Raw genomic sequence first — 18553 nt, forward strand, 5'->3', positions numbered from 1 at the left:
GCGGACCGGTCTCTATATGGGATCTGAACCCTCAGCGGGAGCGCCACCGTGCTCCCAAGCGACCGGGCTGGCCCTAAATCTCTATTTCTTTCTTTCTTTTTTTTTTTTTTTTTCCTTTTTTTGTCTTTTTCGTGTCTGGCAACGGATCGCAACCCTCGGTATTGCTCCCGCACCTCGCTCAGCTAGTGAGCAGGAACTGGTCTGTATGTGGGATCCGAACCCTCGGCGGGAGCGCCACTGCGCTCTCAAGCGGCGCACTGTAGCAGCGCGCCACCGGGCCGGCCCCTAAATCTCTATTTCTATTACCTTTTATTCTAGTAGGTGACAAATATTTTTTGGCATGTTAAGAATTGTTTGTCATTGATTTAAATGGCTTTATGAAAAAAGCAGCTCATTAGAGCACACAAAATTAGTTATTTTAAACTTTAAAAATTCTAACTTTAAACTTTTCTATTTAGAGAAGAACCAAAGATGATACTTGGAAAGCAGATGACCTCAGAAAACACCTATGGGTAATATATTTTGAAGATTTAAGTTGGGACCCCAGTGGAGCCATTTGACCTGGTTCACACTCTGCACACCTTGGTTCCGTGTGGCTCATCCTAGAGGCCTTTTCCACTCACAGCTAAAGCCATGTGGTCAGTGCTTTGGAGCCATAGTGGGATGGGGCCATGCTCGTTAGTTCAACCTGGCATCCCCTCCAGCTCTGTCATGGTCCCAGGTGGCCCTGTGCTGCTCCGGGCATGTGGTTCTTAGTTTGGGGGGCAGCGGCAGTGGGGTGGGCAGAGGGGCTTGGGGATTGAGGTTGAGTCCTCCTGAGAGTTCTGTAATGAGGGTACTTGTTCTTTATATAGAACCCAGGCGATTTGTGTCTCAGAGACTTTAAAACACAGCTTGTCCCTTTCTTTCTAATCCATGTAGTGTTTTAGATCTGATTTGCCAATAAACATGAATGTCTCTGATATAAGGGGCATCAGCCAGCAGTTATAGAAATGCTAAGTGTCTGGCTAAGGCTAATGTCTGTATTCTGCTCACAGCACCAATTGTCTAGCTCTTAATCCTGTTCATGACGCCAATTGTAAAGCTAGGCAACCACACTCGTTGTCGGGCTCTTTTGCCTGCCGGTAATCCTGCACCGACTGGGCTGATTGTTGAGCTAGGGCTGGGTCTGGAGCTCCCAGACCCCTCAAGCCCATTCACAGACTGGGTCACAAACCCGTCACACGCCAGACCCCTTCACACAGGTCTGTGAGCTAGGCAACCGGCCAAAAGGTCCTTGGAGCCATAGGTTGGAAAGTATGGCTGCGCTGGGCATCAGGTGCCTGCCTGCCTGCTTCACTAAAACTCTCTTTTTTTCACAAGAATAGCAATGAAACTAAAAAGATATATTGGCACGCATGCGCACTAACTACACACACACACACACACACACACACACACACAATTTGCTTGCAAAGGATGCTGAACCACACCCAACTGGACCCTGACCAAACTATTCTATTTTCTGAACACTAAGCATGACTCCAGTTACTTTATTATTCTAGGAATATTCAGTCGGGCCCTCCACCCATCTTGCTGGGGTTAGAAAACAGTTGAACCTGATGTTCTTTTAAGGTCCTCCAAATGAATATGATTCTCATGTTAAGGTGAAACTCTAATGGAAATCTGCTTTTCTGGTCAAGGGGGATCTTTTCTCTCATTTCAGGCTGTACAATCAGGTAGCCCCAAGGAAGAAAAGAAACACAGAGAAAAGAAGCTGCACAAGGAGTCTGCAGTGGACGTCCTTGAATACGAAGAGCATAAGTACAGGGATCCAGAGCGAGACACAAAGTACAGAGAGAGGATGGCCCAGAGAGAGACGCATGCTGCTAGGGAGAATCCTCGAGGGGACAGAGACAGAGAGAAACAAAGAGAAAGGAGGAAAGATGCGAGAGACCAGGAAAAAGAAAAGTTGAAAGAGAAATATCGAAGACAAGATGCGGAAAAGTCTCACGGTAAAGGAAAGGACAGAGAAAAGGAAAAAGACAGAAGGGCCAGGAAGGAAGAGCTGAGGCAGACGGCCGCCTGCCACAGCCTGCCGGGCCGGGAGCCCAGGGACCAGCGGCGTCCGGAGCGAGTGGAAGGGAAGGTGCGCTCAGGTGCGTCCTCACCTGTGTTTGTGCGGTGCGGATGCGTGACTAGAGGGAGTTGAGACGTGGGCTGCGTGTCTCCTGCCAAGGGACTGCTTAGCTGTTTGTGACGGCATTTTGTTAGGTGTGTTTCTTTTAAAAGTTCTTGATGTTTGGGGCGTTTTCCTCTTTTAGAATGTTCGGTCATCATTTTGTTTTCTCCCACAGTTCTCATAGATGCTTTAGCTTTGTATTTGAAGTTAAAGGCCCCTATTTGTGTGTGTGCGTGTGTGTGTGTGTGTGTGCACTTTTTATTGTTGTTTTCTTTTTGATATTTTTAGAACTTATTCAGTCAATGAAGGGAGTAACAGTTTTCTCATTATTTGCTAGAGTTTCACTATGGGAACATTTTAGGCTTATTATCTCAATAAATCTCAATCCTCATTGTAAATAAAAATAATTCTCTTTGATAAAAAATATTTCTAAAAAGAGTCAGTTTTATTTTAAGCAATATTTAAATATTATTTATCTAAATTCCTAGGAAATCTAAGGTAAAAGTGCATATTCCCCCCCCACCAAAATGGAGGTCTTTTACTGTTTTTTGGTTATACAGAGAGTATATGCTTCTTATAAAAAATTCAACTAGCCAACATAAGTGAAAAACGAATATATTAGAATAATACATTCTTAATCTTAGAACCAGTGGAATGGCTGGTGGGTCTGGCTGTGAAAATGATGGAAACTGTGGCCCTTCATTCATTTCTGTTGTTACAAACTACTTCACTGTGTAGGTACACCATAGTCCATCTGTCCGTCTTACAGCTGGTGGCTGCTTGAGTTATTTGTGAATTTAATCCATTAGGACCAAGGTGGCTAAGAATACTATTACACAGATTTTTTGGTGTTCATGTACTTGTATGTGCATTTCTGTTGTGTGTAAGCCCAGGGGTGGAATTGATGGATTAGTTGGGTTACCACCAATTAATTTTAACAGTAACTATTTTACTATTTAATGCCTCTGTTTTAGAATTATTATTTTGACGTCTTGGTATTTATTTCTAACAAAAATCTTCTCTTCTCAGATAACTTGTTTTTTTTGTTGTTGTTGTTGCTACCTGCTCTTGTTTTTTTCAGTGCAGTACAGAAGTGAATTGTACTGGAAGCCTGATTACACAGTTAGACTCTTTAACGTTCTTTCCGTCGTCATCTGTAGGTCTCTTCCCTCGTCTCCTCTTCCTTCTCTCTGTAAAGTGTGTCCCTGACCTGGGGCTTGATCCTTGGACCACTTCTCCAGCTACCCCTTTCCCTTGCTGACTGGATCCAGTCTTGTCCTTTTTTTTTTTTTTTTTTTTTTAAGAGAGAGCGGAGAGACCGGTCTTGTCCTTTTAAATACCATCTATCTGTTCCTGATTTCTAAGTTTTCATCCCCAGCTGAGCCTCATTCCTGAATTCCAGGCTCATATGTCCACCTGCACTTTGACATCTACCGTGTATCGTGAACAGTAAGCCTGTGAGCCTGGGTAATTTGTCAAGAAACAATCTTTATTGCTTACAGTTTGGAGGCTGGGAAGTCCAGAGTCCAAGGAACACTTATGGTGAGGGTCTCCTTTGGTGGTGACTTCAGTGATGCATGGTGTCACATTGTGAGAAAGAAGCAAGAGAGAGCCTACTCGTCACTGCTTCTCCTGTTAAAGCCCTCAGAACCGTGCTCATGATCACCATTTCACCATCAGTGGGTCAACCCATTCACTAGGGCTTGGTCTTCACAATCTACTCACCTCATCAAGGCCCCACCTTTCAGTGACCATAGGATTTCCCGCCCTCTTAACACTGTCACAGTGGGGGTTAAGATTTGGGGGGACATCCAGTCCACAGCATGCCTGAAACTGAACTTCTGAGAGCCCCTCCAAAAGCCACTTCACTCCAGTCTGTACCATTTTCATCCTTTCATTCCATAGGACAGAAAACTGGTGACTCGTCCTGACTCCACACTTTCTCCTTCAGTCTCTTGGGGGATCCTGTGGGCTCTGCCTTGACAATTTACCCAGAACCCGACTCCCCTGCAACTCCCCTATTGTATCCCAGGCTCCTAGGAAAGTGGAATTTTACCCTCATCTTTTAAAGTGTTGATTCTTTTAATTTTAAGGCTAATGACTGTTTTGTTTATGCAGATTCAGAAGTGAAAGTCTTGTTTTCCTTGCTGGGTGGTGCTTTGGGGGTCAGAGGTCATCAGTAATGGGCTCTGCGTGGTTCTTCGGGGCCTCTCTCGCAGGTCTTGCTGGATGTTGTCTCAGGTGGGCTGCACCCGGCTGCCTTAGTTATCCAGGGTCTCCTGCCTCCTTTGTGTCCACAGCAGTGGGGGCACCAGGAGGCTGTGTTCCTCAGCACATGTACGAGGGCAGGCATTCCATTGGAGCTTCTGAGTGGGCTAGAATGTTTGACCAGCTGGGCTGGTGTTTCTTCTCAGACCGGGCTCAGCTTCCCTGTGCACCTCTTCCTCTGATGCACAGAAACCTGAAACATTGTGTGTGTGGGCTGGTGCCCCCCTTGTTCTGGCAGAAGTCACCAAAGAAAACTCAGATACTCGGAGAAATGGAGAAGACAGATAATTTATTACACCTGCGGTCCCAGGGGAACTCACGTTCCAACAACCTGGGCCCTGAATGCAGGGAGAGCTGGGGTTATGTACCTTTCTTGAGCAAACAGGCAGGCTTTTCTATTGGCTCGGTCTGTATCCAAGCAGAATTACCCAAATTGGGGTTTTTACCAGGTGGTTAAGGTGGGTATGGAACTTTGGGTAGGGGGCTTCTCTAGGTGGGTAAAATTGGGTCATGGAGATGGGGGATCTGGTTAAGGGGCTTTCTGCAGCTCGAGCTAGAGAGCAAGCCAGTCCCTCACCTGCATAGGAAGAGCTGACAAGCCGGCACACTGCAGTTACAGAGCTCAAAAGGCTTTTAGCTGTTAACTCCTTACATAACCTTTAGATATTTCTTTTTTTTTTTTCCTTTTTGTCTTTTTTACTGACCGGTAACGGGATCGCAACCCTCAGTGTTGCGCCCGTACCGGGGACCGGCAATGGGATTGCAACCCTCGGCGTTGCGCCCGCACCGCGCTCAGCCAGTGAGCGGGAACCGGTCTCCACATGGGATCCGAACCCTCGGCGGGAGCACCGCCGCGCTCCCAAGCAGCGCACTCTCCAGTGCGCCACCAGGCCGGCCCACCTTTAGATATTTCTTGTAAGCAAGCATATTTTAGCTGTAAAACTAAAACAAGGACTAATATTAGGGGAGGACGAGGAATTTGTCTGCTTTACCCACAGTCCCAGGGGTTCATCAGACATTTGCCGGGTTGCCTCAGTAGCAAACTGGGAGAGGGGAAGAACGGTGCCTCTTCCTTAGATTGCCATTTTGATCTTCCTCTTTATTCCACTGTAAGTTCAGTTATGGGAACTCTTCATTCTTGAGTTTGGAGAATGTGTTTTAATTGGAGAATTTTAAAAAATATTTATTAACAAATGTAAAATATACAAAAAAGTCTGCAGCAAGATGTTAGAAGATCTTTGTGATGTGCTAATATTTGGGAGTGTTAAGAATATGTTTTATTTTTTCAGTAAGTAAGGTAATAATTGAAGAGAAAGAAAGGAGATATGAAGACTCTGAAAGAGGAGACGAAGATCGAGAAAGAAGATACCGAGAAAGAAAGGTACGCACAGTGAGGCCCCAGGAAGGGCTTCCCAGTGCTGCAGAGCACAGGGCATCTGGAGCTCCGCTGTTAGGAGCTTTTTTTGGAAAATTTAGTGAATCAGGATTCAAGGCCTGGGGAAGGTCCCAAGCACTGTGTGTAGTCAATTTCTTTTCCCCTCATGGTTGAGTGTTATTCTCTGATTCCAAGGATAATTCTTGATTATTTTAGAAAATTTAAAAGTTATGAGTAAATAATAAGAAAACAAAAGCTTTCTAATCCCTACCCAGAGATGATTATTGATAATGTTTATATATATAAAAATATATATTTGTATATATATATATATATGTATATGTACATATATATATGCATATATAAAATTTTTTTCTTAAATTGGATTTTTACTGTTTTACAAGTTGTAACAATACATTTTAAGCCTTTTCCTGAGTTATCATATTTCTCTATAATATTTTAATAGATGCGTAATTTGATATTCAACGATGCAGATGTACCATAGTTTTCATAATTTAATATTCAGTGAGATAGAGGTGTCAGTTCTCTCGACACATCTGCTGTCTTTGGACAGTTAGATTTCTTCTAAATTTTTTTTTATTATGAAGACATTCATGAAACACACTTTTTGCACTTATTCATAATTATTTCCTTATAATTAATTTTTGGAAATGGACTTGCTGGAGCAAAGTAAATGTAAACCTACCCCATTTGCGTTTTATAAGAGTTATAATTATTTATATCATCAGAGTGTAATTCCCCATGTCCTAAGCAGCAAGTGGGCATTGTCATCATTTATAATCTTTGCTAACTTGATTCAGAAGAAAATGGCATTTCAGGGCAGTTTTTAAAATGGGGTTACTGCCCTTTTGTTAATTACTGTGTATATTTGCTTACTTTCTAGTGGTGTGTCTTCTTGATTTGTGACAGTACTTTAAAGGTTAACTCTCTGTCACTCATTTATGTTGCTGTTTTTTGTTTTGATTTTGACTTGTAGGATTTTTATTTTTATTAATAAGTTTAAACAAGTAGGGTGGGCCGGTTAGCTCAGTTGGTTGAGTGTGGTGCTGATAACGCCAAGGTCAAGGGTTCAGGTCCCTGTGCTGGCCAGCCACCAAAAGTCACACAAAACATTATACAAGTAAAGTAGTCGAGTGTATCCTTTCATCATTTCTGTTGTTGGTTGAATGCTTGGAGAGCTCTTTCCCCACTCCAAAGTGTGTCAATAAGTCATATGTATTTTGTTCTGGGTTTTTTAAATTTTTTTAAGACTTGAATCTTTAATTCCCATAGAGTTTAAGTCTGGGAGGTCATCAATGTGCATCCTGGCAAAGATAAGCAGGGAAGATTGCAGTTGAGGAGAACTGAGGAAAGGAGATGAGTGGGGAGACTGCAGGGTCTACGGGAGGTTTAAGTCTGGGAGGTCATCAATGTGCATCCTGGCAAAGATAAGCAGGGAAGATTGCAGTTAAGGAGAACTGAGGAAAGGAGATGAGTGGGGAGACTGCAGGGTCTACGGGACGGGAGTGGGGGCCACGGAGGGGATGAGGGGACAGCTGTGGGCCAAGAACCCAGTGAGCCCTGGTTGAGGGCCAGCAGGGGAGACCCCGTGTGAAAGGATGAGGACTTGGGGGGGTCTGTGGAGCACGCTGGCAGTGCTCCCAGAACTAAGAGTCTGAGCCAAGAATATTACCTGGTAATAGCCTGTTTTACAGTTTATGATGAGTATTACCAGTTATTTACTGAGCACCCACAGGTTTTGGGGGATACAGAGGCGATTAGACAATTGTCCCCATTTCCAAGAATCCCCGTCTGGGTGGGAGTAAGTAAGAAAGAAAGTGATGCGATGCGTCTTTATAGGAGAGGTGCTGGCTCTGTGCTGTAGCTGCTCCCGGGAGAGGACGTTTTCCTGGAGAAGCTGCAAAGCTTTCACAGTACAGGATGTTAGGGCTGGGGCAGCTGAGGCTGAGGGTTCCCAAATATATGAAGGTAGCTGTCGAGGTAAGAAGGGGCCGATTGTGAAAGCCACATCGGCCTTGCTGTGAATTGGACACTGTCCCACATCAGGTGAGGGCAGCTGTGCCGTGGTGCCTCTGTCCCAAATATATGAAGGTAGCTGTCGAGGTAAGAAGGGGCCGATTGTGAAAGCCACATCGGCTTTGCTGTGAATTGGACACTGTCCCACATCAGGTGAGGGCAGCTGTGCCGTGGTGCCTCTATTACTCTGTAGGGTTGGGTGGCATGGTGTGAATAGGGCTCTTTTTCTGTCCAGAATGACCACAGATTAAGTTTTTAGGAAGATCCCCGACTGGGAGAGAGTGTGAAGGGGGCGACGGTAGATCTGTGGTTTTCCCTGCTTCCATGATAACACAAAAGACAGAGTGCTCGCATGTCACATGCTCACGCACATCCCATGTGCTACATTCCACAGTTGCAGTACGGTGACAGTAAAGACAATCCTCTCAAGTACTGGCTTTACAAAGAAGAAGGTGAGCGAAGACACAGGAAGCCCAGAGAGCCAGATCGAGAAAAGAAGCATGGAGACAAAAGCAGTACAAGGGAAAAAAGAGAAAAATATTCAAAAGAAAAAAGTAGTTCCTTCTCTGACAAGGAAGGGGAAGAAAGACACAGAGAAAAACGGCATAAAGAAGCCTTTCACCTTGACGATGAGAGGCAGCGAAGCAACACAGAGAGAAAAGAGAGGTCGTCCAAAGAAGGGCATCGGAAGAGGGAACCCAAGGTACCGCTTGTTGGCGCTTCGTTGCCTTACAGTCCTGAGATCAGTGCTCTTAGAGAAAAAGTCATGCTGAGTGTGGCCACAAAGTGTTAAGATTTGTGGCCTAATAGTATAATCTTGGTAAGAATGTGATTCATGTGTATCTTGTGTGATCAGTGTAGAGAGATTACTGATCTAAGAAATATGAAGCCAAATCTTTTGGTTATATTTTGAGTGTACTTTTAACAGATACTTGGAAATTTATCATAAAATTTTGAAATTTAACATTAAAAAGGAAACTGATATTTTTAAAGTGGAAAATAAGTGAATAATTTAGCAAAACAATGCTTCAATTCAAATTGGTAGTATAAATTTGCCAAAAAACGAAACGAAACAGAACAAAATCTAAAACTATTGACTGCGGAGGAACTAATTTTTTTCCCATGTATATTGGTTTTATTACTGTAAGGCTTAATATTTTCCTAGACTAAATTTAGTATCTTTTGCTCTCATGTGTGCATTTTTTGCTGCTCCAGTTTTACAGAATCTGAAGCTAATGTGGTTTTATTCTCCTATTTCTTGGTGGTGCTTCCTTTAAAGCGGAAGTAAAATCTTCTCGTGAGGGTCAGTTGGTATCTGAGGCTGGGGGAGATTCAGACCTTCAGGGGAAAGGCTGGGAGTCTTAGCCAAGGCCCAGGACTTTGAATCTGCTGATGCAAATATATGTAGCTGATGAAATAATCAGCTGAGTTCCACTACCATGCACATGTATTTATTTTAGGAGCCAGTAGCCATTGGATTAAAACCAAGAGCATGTAGACTGAGTGGCATTTGTGTTGAGAGTGGACTGCTTCAGGGTCTCAGCTTGCCCCTTGTGCTGTCATGTGTCATGAGTTAGAGACCTTAACCTCAGTGCCTTTGCCCCAGTGCCTTCCTGCAACTAAACTGAAACCCCACTCTGTCGCCTGCAGCCTGCAGCCGCCTTTTGGATGAGAACATTGGTCATGTTTCTTAGCAGTGCTAAGACAATACCAGTTCTGTCATCTGCGTGCATGGTGTTGAGAGCCTGTGGACATACCCCCAATCAGCCTCATGGATGTTTATGTTCCTGACCAGGTGCCCATTGTCGAAAAGCTGAGTGAGGCAGTGATTGAGGACAGCTGTTCATTCTTTTTTGTTTTTAAACTCTCTTTCCCTAGATCCAAACTGTTTCATTATTATTTTTTTGGCTGACATTTTATTATGAACATTTTCAAACAAACAGCAACACTGACAGGATTTTACCATGAACACCCATATGCCCACATTTGGTCTCTACTACTAGTGTTTTGTAGAGCTTGCTTACTGTCCATTCCCTGGATGAAATTTAATTACTAAAAACGACATGCGTGGGTTGCATCTTTTTAGTGCCCCCCTAGAAATGCCTTTCTGCACATGAAAACCACTGACTTCACAATTAGTCCCAGAAAAAAGATTCTTCTGATGACTGGAAAACTTCCTTTTTGAGGCAGTTTGTTCCTATTCGAGTACCGCTGCACCCCAGGCACTGTTGTAGGCGCTGAGGATACAGCTGCAAACAAAAGTTTCCGTTGTCATGGTGCTTCTATTCTGTTGGAGAAGCATAGGATAGAGAAATAAACAAGGATAGAGCATGACAGCAGGAGTGATTGTTGGGCGTTATACAACTAACATCTATACGTTAACATTTCTTCTTTCTGGCACTCATCCGTTGTCATGGTGCTTCTATTCTGTTGGAGAAGCATAGGATAGAGAAATAAACAAGGATACAGCATGACAGCAGGAGTGATTGTTGGGCGTTATACAACTAACATCTATACGTTAACATTTCTTCTTTCTGGCACTCGAAAGATACTTTCCTTGTTGTTACTGTGTTAGCCTGGTGATTGATGTTGTCATCCTAAGGTGACCCTGAAGAGCAGCGGTGCTGTTAATGATGATGCCAGCACAACGGACGTGAACCAGGACTGTTCCTGGGGATCACGCTCGTATGTGCTCCGCGATTACTCTGACTTTCTCTATATGATTTTTGATCCATTATTTTGATTATAATTATGTGTCTTTTATTGTAAGCCTCTTCTGGCTATCAGGGATAGAAAGAGTATGATGAAGTATGATGAATATAACAGAGGTTACTGACCAGCGACTTTAGTGGAAGCATCCTTACCTCTGTACCCTCTGCTGTGCTTGTTTCTAGCTCAGAACTCTCTTGACTGCAGCATTGGTCCCGAGGGGCTGTACAAGGCCACAGGCTATGGACAGCAAGGCGCTGAGCTTGTGTCCTCACTCTGCCACAGGCAGGCCTTGGGGTTGGCAGGGTACCACTTGCGGGTGTTGTGGGATTGAGGTGATGGAGGTACAAGCCCCAATGCCCAACTGGCCACCACTGGACGTTTCACCCAGACCCACTTGCAGTCTGTCAGCTGGTGTTGCCACTGGCCAGGGCCCTCCAGTGCAGTGTGCTGTTTGTCCACTCTCCGGGCTTAATCCTCCTTTCTTTGTATCTAGCTATCCACTAAATCATAAGTTTTTCCTACGTAGCACTACTGATTTCAGTCTTTTTCCATTCCAATCTATTTTATAGACCTTGACAAGACTGTTCTGTTAAACATATTATTGTACTTTTTTTCTAATTTATTTTGGAAATATTTTTAACTACAGGGAAGCATAAAGAATAAAACAAAAATTACCCATGATCCCGGACTCAGAGATGATCTGTTCTGTAATATGTGCGTATATCCTTGCGGCCTTTTCTCCTGTCTGTGGATGAACTTTGTACAAAAGCAAAATTGGAATCATGCTGCTATTCTCTCCTTATTCCAGGAAATACTTTTTAATACTGGGATATTTAATAGTCATCTAGTATTCCCTCATGTAGTCATAACTTTATTTTAACAAGTAACCTGATATTGAACCTTCAGGTTATTAATATTTTTTGATATTATAATTTATTCTGTGATGAACACATTAAAAATCTTAACATGCCTTTGTTTTCTAGGAATAATTTCTTAGAAGTAGAACTTATAGGTCAAAGGAAGTATTTGAATATTTTAAACTCTTTTTAAGGCTTGTGGTATGTTGTGTATTGACCTCTAGACTGATCTTTCTCAGTTGTTGATTTAATCCTGGCCTTCTGCTCTGTACCTCGGGTCATGTCCAGGTCTGTAGTCCTCTTCTCCACTGCTGCCCTGGTGTCTCTGTCGATCAGGGAATGGCCTCATGTCCCTGCCTGCTGCACTTCAGACCAGTGGTCACTCAACTCAGTGTCTCTCTCATCTTGTAGTTCACCTGCATATATTGATTTATAATCTAATAGCTTTAACTTTATTTTTTAAAATTTACTTAATTCAAGAGATTGTTTAAATCTTTTTCTGTAGGTGCATGGATCTGTGAAATAGCTACATTCCATGTGTTTGAAAGTTTATAATTTTAATCACTGTAAGAAACTACAAATGATTCCCGACTTATGATTGTTTGACTTACAATGGTGTGATAGCTGTGTGCACTCAGTAGAAACTGCACTTTGAGTACCCGTACAACCATGGTTTTCATTTTTAGTACAGTATTCAATAAATTGCATGGGCTATTCAACCCTTTATTATAAAATAGGCTTTGTGTTAGATGATTTTACCCAACTGTATGCTAATGTAAGTGTTCTGAGCATATTGTGTAGGTTACGCATATTGAATGTGTGTTTTTTTTTTTTCCTTTTTTGTCTTTTTTTTTTCGTGACCGGTAACGGGATTGCAACCCTCGGTGTCGCGCCCGTACCGCGACCGGCAACGGGATCACAACCCTCGGTGTCGCGCCTGCACCGCGCTCAACCAGTGAGCGGACTGGTCTCTACATGGGATCCGAACCCTCGGCGGGAGCGCCGCTGCACTCCCAAGTGCCGCACTCTACCGAGTGCGCCACCGGACTGGCCCTGAATGTGTTTTTGACTTCGGGTATTATCAACTTACAGTGGGTTTATTGGGATGTAACCCCATCGTAAGTTGTGGAGTGTCTGTAGTAGATTTGTCTCTGAATATATGAAATTTATCTCTAAATGTGTTCCTTATGTGAAATGGATGACCGTAATTTTTTTTTTTTTTTTACTTACTGAGGTAATATGTAATCACCCCTTTACATATATTTTTATTCATTTTCCTTACATTAAATATCTAATTTATTAAAAATAGCTAGTAAAAATAGATATTTATAAGATTCTTGTAGTATAGATGATGTTGTTAAATTTTGAATTCATGCTAGTTTTACAGGGTTTACTAATTTTGCTTAATTTATTATGATATACTAATTAATGTTTATGGAATTATCTTTTTGTTTGATAGAATGGTGAACACAGAGATCGAGGTGCAAGTTCAAAAAGAGATGGGACTAGCAGCCAGTAAGGAATATACATTCTTTGGTTGATTATTATTTATAATACGGTTCTCATAGATTGCTTTAAAAATGAATTTTTTTCATTGGGCCTGATTACAGCCAGTAAATGGGAATAAATTATAGATATACTTCATTTTCTCTAGACCTAACCCTTCCAAATTATATTTTAAGTATACTAGAGGAGCTTGGAAACTTGTTATGAATAATCAGTCCTTTTTTGCCTTTTTAATATTTATTCATACAAAATTAGAAAATCAGTGCTCACTCGGGGGGGGAATGATTCATTTGGGAATCTCTTAATATGTGCGAGGTGGTCCCTCCTCAAAGCATCTGCGGGTGGATGGTTTAGCGCCTTTCATCGGCGTGAGCACGCTCACTCTGGTTCACATCCACTAACAGTAGGAAGTGCCAGCCAGTCCCCCATAGCCCAGTGTCCACAAATCGTGAGCTTAAAGGACAGAGCTCCAGCCCAGGTGCGAGGGTGCAGGGCCAGCGTGGTTGGAGTGTCATGTCTGCCTCTTAGTTATGAGTTTGGGTGGACTTTGAGTAAAACTATGATAATAATACTTGTGTGGGTTTTGTGAGGATTACAGATTAAAGTCTATGTGTAAAGTCTCATTCTTTATATAAGCCCTAGATTTTTATTTGTTCTTCATGACAACCATATTTTGTCATCTTTCTCATAGATTAGGAAAACTCAGGTTAAATTTCTTGTCCGAATTTTTACAAATTTGAGCAAAGCTAGTGTTTAAACCTGGGGGTCTAATTCCTAGATCTTATACTGCAAAACCACTGGAAGGAATGTGCAAGGAGGCTTTTGCTCAGTTCTGTGTATCTATTAGACCCATGTGTTATACATGAATGTTAGTTCTAAAAATTGAGAATAAATTTGCAATTTTAAAAACCTTTATTTTAGGTCCCAATTAACATATAAAATATGGTTAAAAATAGAGCATATTTCAAGAAAAATCTTTCTTTTGAAAAATACAAATATTATATTAAACATAAAATAGTATTTGGGATTGACTGTTTCTAATAAAATTATAGAAGATATCTAGAAAATTTAAAGGATATAGATTCTCACACAGACAAAAGTTTGTTAAAACACATTGTTTCTTCTCTCTACTGAAGATTTTTTTTAATCTTAAATTACCACTGAAATAGTAAAAATGTTAAGAAGACTTTAGCATTCATAGTTCTAAAAAAACATGGTTTTCCAACCTAAAGCAGTTCTTAATCATACCAAAATATTGGTAAGAGCCTTCATTGAGATGGAAAATTTTTTTTTTTGTAAAAAGTCAATTTTGATTTTGATCATGTTTGCTTTCTAGGCACGCAGAGAATTTAGTAAGAAGTAATGGAAAAGATAAAGATTCAAGAAGGAAGGTAAGACAATTTACAATGAGGATATATAGATTTTGTTACACAATAAGATTAGGCACGTGTCTTAGTTCGGGTTTCCCCTGGAAAACAGAGCCAGAGACAGGACTCGTTTGCAGATGGTTTATTTGAATGGTGATCCCAGATGGCACACTAGAGACTCACTTTTTTTTTTTTTTTTTTTTTAAAGATGACCGGTAAGGGAATCTTAACCCTTGGTGTTGTCAGCACCACGCTCTCCCTAGTGAGCGAACCGGCCATCTCTATGTAGGATCTGAACCCATGACCCTGGTGTTATCAGCACCACACTCTCCCGAGCGAGCCACGGGCTGGCCCTAGAGACTCATTTTAGATTGGAAGACTCAAATAGATTGAAAGTAAAAAAAAAATGGATAAAGATAAACCATCAAACAGCAACTATAAGAGAGCTGGAGTGACTATAATGTCTGGCAAAGTAGACTCTGAGACAAACTGTGTTTAATTACAGACAGACATTTCATAATGATCAAGTGATTAGTTCAGTAGGAAGATGTAGCGATTATTTACAAGTACGAACACCTAGCAAAAGAGCCCCAGAGTACAAGAAACAAAAATTGACAGAATTGAAGAGAGCAGTAGTAGACCGTTCACAATGACAGAGACTTTAACACCCCACTTTCGATAATCGATAGAACAGCATTTTATACTAACAGATTAGACAATGTAGATGAAAGGGACAAATTCGTAGTGACATAAATTACCAAAAGTGCTTCAAGAAGAAATAGTCTGAATAGACCTATAATAAGTAAAGAAGTAGCATTAGTATTACGAATATTCGCACAGAGAAGCCCAGGCTGATGGCTTGTCTGGCAGGTTCTATCAAACACGAGTGATTAAGACCAGCACACACGCATGATGCCTCCGTGCACAGAGTTGTCTGCGTGTTTTAGGTCGCCTCGTGTGCACTTACGCACCATCAGAGTGGTGATGTGTGCTGCTTTCGTCACTTGTATGTCAGTGTTTCTCCACAGCCTGTGTTCTTGTGCTGTCATCATATTGTCGTAAGAGTGGTCTTCATCATGGTTATTTAATAACTGTAGAATGGTACACTGTGGAGTTGGGATTACTATCAAGCCATTTTCCTAGTTTTTTGTTTTGATATTACAGATAATGTGGCAAGCATATCTTGGCTTCTGTTGAATTATTTCTGAAGAATAATTTTTTCTTTATTTGATAGTTATCTGAAACCCATGACCTTGAGATGATCTTATTTAACAATTTGGTGCCATATATTACACGCACACGCGCATGCACGCACACACACACACAGTGCCGCATACTCTTTTTCCTAGTTCATTGTGGAAATCCCTCCAGTCAGATGATATAGATCTACCTCGTGCTTTTTGTGGGTAAATTTTTTGAAGTGGAATTGTGGAGTTATTGGATGAAAATATATAGATTTCTTTTTTTTTTCAAAGATGACCGATAAGGGGATCTTAACCCTTGACTTGCTGTGGTCAGCACTTCGCTATCCAAGTGAGCTAACCAGTCATCCCTATATAGGGATCCGAACCCGTGGCCTTGGTGTTATCAGCACCACACTCTCCCAAGTGAGCCACGGGCCAGCCCTAAAATATATAGATTTCTGTTTTCCTCATGTCACGCATTTTTCTCTCTAAGCTCTAAATTAACATTGTTCACTAGAATTATAATATGAGCCACATTTATAATTTAAAATTTTCTAGTAGTAAATGTACATTTTTAATTTAAATAGAAGTTTATGTGAAAAAAGTAAAACATGAAATTAATTTTAATAATGTCTTATGTAATTCAATAGGTCTAAAATATTATCAACATGTAATTAATTTTGTGAACGTTCCATGAGATATTTTACACATTCTTTTTTTTTAGGCCAGAGGAGGGAAATATTTGATTTGTTTTTCCCCGTAAAGATTCCAGAAGTGGTTTTGAAGATATCCGACAGCTCGTTTTGGCTTATTATTGGGTCATATGTTTTATAGCATCAACACTGAATTAATCATGGTTAAATTTTTTTTTTTTTTTTTTTTTTTTTTTTTTGTCTTTTTCCGTGTCCGGCAACGGATCGCAACCCTCAGTGTCGCCCCCGTACCGGACCGGGACCGGCCCTATCATGGTTAAATTTTTTTTTTTTTTTGTCTTTTTCCGTGTCCGGCAACGGATCGCAACCCTCAGTGTCGCCCCCGTACCGGACCGGGACCGGCCCTATCATGGTTAAATTTTTTTTTTTTTTTGTCTTTTTCCGTGTCCGGCAACGGATCGCAACCCTCAGTGTCGCCCCCGTACCGGACCGGGACCGGCAACGGGATCACAACCCTCGGTGTTGCCCCCGCGCCTCGCTCAGCCAGTGAGCGGGAACCGGTCTGTATGTGGGATCCGAACCCTCGGCGGGAGCGCCTCCGCGCTTCCCAAGCGGCGCACTAGCGCAGTGCGCCACTGGGCCGGCCCTATCATGGTTAAATTTTTCCGCGTTTGCGGAGAGCCCGCTATATGCCAGAATAATTTTTGGGACACATGGAACATTCTTTTCATTTTCTTCATGAATAATACATTATACTGTTACCAGTTTTATACATGGAACAGTTTTGGGTAGTGACTGCCAAGTATCAAACCTTCCTAGTAGCAGTGGCAATAACAGGTAACACTTGTCAGGCTTTCCTGAGTCAGATTCAGGGACTGGTGCCTTGTGTCATTGTATCCAGTCCTCTCACCGAGACTGTGAGCTGCCTACTGCCATTCTCCCACTTTTCAGAGAAGACCGAGGCACTGGGGGCAAATTACTTACCCCAAGTCATAAGCCTCAAAGCTGGGACCCAGATACAGGTTTTAGCTTCACAGTCTGTGCACTTCCCTGCCGAGGGCAGCACCTGTGCCAGAAGAACGGGCATGGAATTCTGTTCCCCTGCAGTCTTGCCTGTTTCTGGCTGATTGTGGCTGTCCTCTCTCCTTTTGCAGAGCCGTGAGGAAGGCTCATCAGTGTGGAAGTTGGCTCAGAGGCAAGGAAGCGAAGAAACGGTGGTAAGGAGCACACCTCTTTTTATATTTCGGAAATCCTTTCCAAACATGCTTTTACTCACGTTTCCTTGCCTTCATATTATCATTTTATTAGAGTGATTATTATTCCTTTTAGTTCACAGAACATCAACATGAAGGGATAGACAAGATTTTATCATGAAATTTATATGTGCACTTGTTTGAAAGTCCTTGGCCACGTTGGAGGCCGTCCTAGTGATGGGGCAGAAGGAGGTAACTGGAGCGTCGTGCTCACTGTCAGATGCTGTGGCCTGGTTCTTGGAGGAAGAGAGGGGAGAGTTTTGCAAAGAGCTTTGCAGGGAGGAGGTCTAGGTGGAAGGAGTAGCCAGCCTTCTTGTTGTTCTGCATTCAGATGTAGGAAGATCGGGGAGATTTGAAAGAATTAATGGAAAAATCACAAAAGACATAATTCTGGCCATTTTGCATGAGAATATACAGAGAAACATAATTTTCAGAAATATGTGCAAAACTGGAGAGATCAAGGAAATGCTGGTATCCTCAAATATGAGAAAAACCTTGGTATCCTCTGACCCTGAACAGTCTTGTCACGAACTTGACGGGTGAAGCAGGAGGAGTGTGGCCCTGGTGCTTGAACCTGGTGGCTGTGCTTTGTCATTGTCCTGGGGGCTCCCCCAGTGTGGCTGTAGCTCTGCAGAGAAGTGGTGGTGTCTGCCTCGTACCCCATGGTCCCCTCGTGTGCACTAGGTGCGCTGTGAGTGTTGAGCGGATGACTTGCAGTTTCAGAGTACTGGCTATAGATGACAAAGAGCCGCTGGGGTCATACTGAGCTGGAACGTGAAGATGTGTGATGTGCTAGCTTTGTTTAAAACTCCTGCACAGCATGTGTGTTTTTCTTATCAATCAGCAGGTACTGTATTTATTGATACAATAAATGTATGTATTGTTCAGTATAATGTACGATGACTTCATATGACAATGTGCAAAGAGGACCTTAACATTTTTTTTTATAAGACATTATTTTTTTAGAGCAGTTTTAAGTTCACAGCGAGATTGAGAGGACATCAGAGATTTCCCTTATACCCCTAGCCCCGACACACGCACAGTCTCCCCAGCTGTCAACACCCCACAGGGCTGTCCATCAGTTGCAATTGATCAGTGTGCATTGACCCACTGTAATCACCAAAGTCCGTAGTTTATGTTGGGGTTCACTCTTGGTGGTGTTTATTCTATGGGATTGTAC

The 18553-nt window shown here is 42.2% G+C and overlaps 1 protein-coding gene across 1 annotated transcript in view; it reads left to right on the forward strand.

Annotated features, from left to right (window-relative positions):
- The window catches only part of WDR60 (WD repeat domain 60), a 90768-nt gene that overhangs the window by 9801 nt on the left and 62414 nt on the right, over positions 1–18553 (forward strand). The window contains exons 2-8 of the mRNA XM_008573972.1: positions 459–512; positions 1706–2138; positions 5719–5810; positions 8236–8544; positions 12870–12925; positions 14253–14307; positions 17275–17337. Of these exons, the coding sequence (XP_008572194.1) occupies positions 459–512; positions 1706–2138; positions 5719–5810; positions 8236–8544; positions 12870–12925; positions 14253–14307; positions 17275–17337 (1062 nt within the window). The remainder of the gene's footprint in view (positions 1–458; positions 513–1705; positions 2139–5718; positions 5811–8235; positions 8545–12869; positions 12926–14252; positions 14308–17274; positions 17338–18553) is intronic.

This window comes from Galeopterus variegatus, unplaced genomic scaffold (genome assembly GCF_000696425.1).
Source record: "Galeopterus variegatus unplaced genomic scaffold, G_variegatus-3.0.2 Scaffold978, whole genome shotgun sequence".
Lineage (NCBI taxonomy): Eukaryota > Metazoa > Chordata > Mammalia > Dermoptera > Cynocephalidae > Galeopterus > Galeopterus variegatus.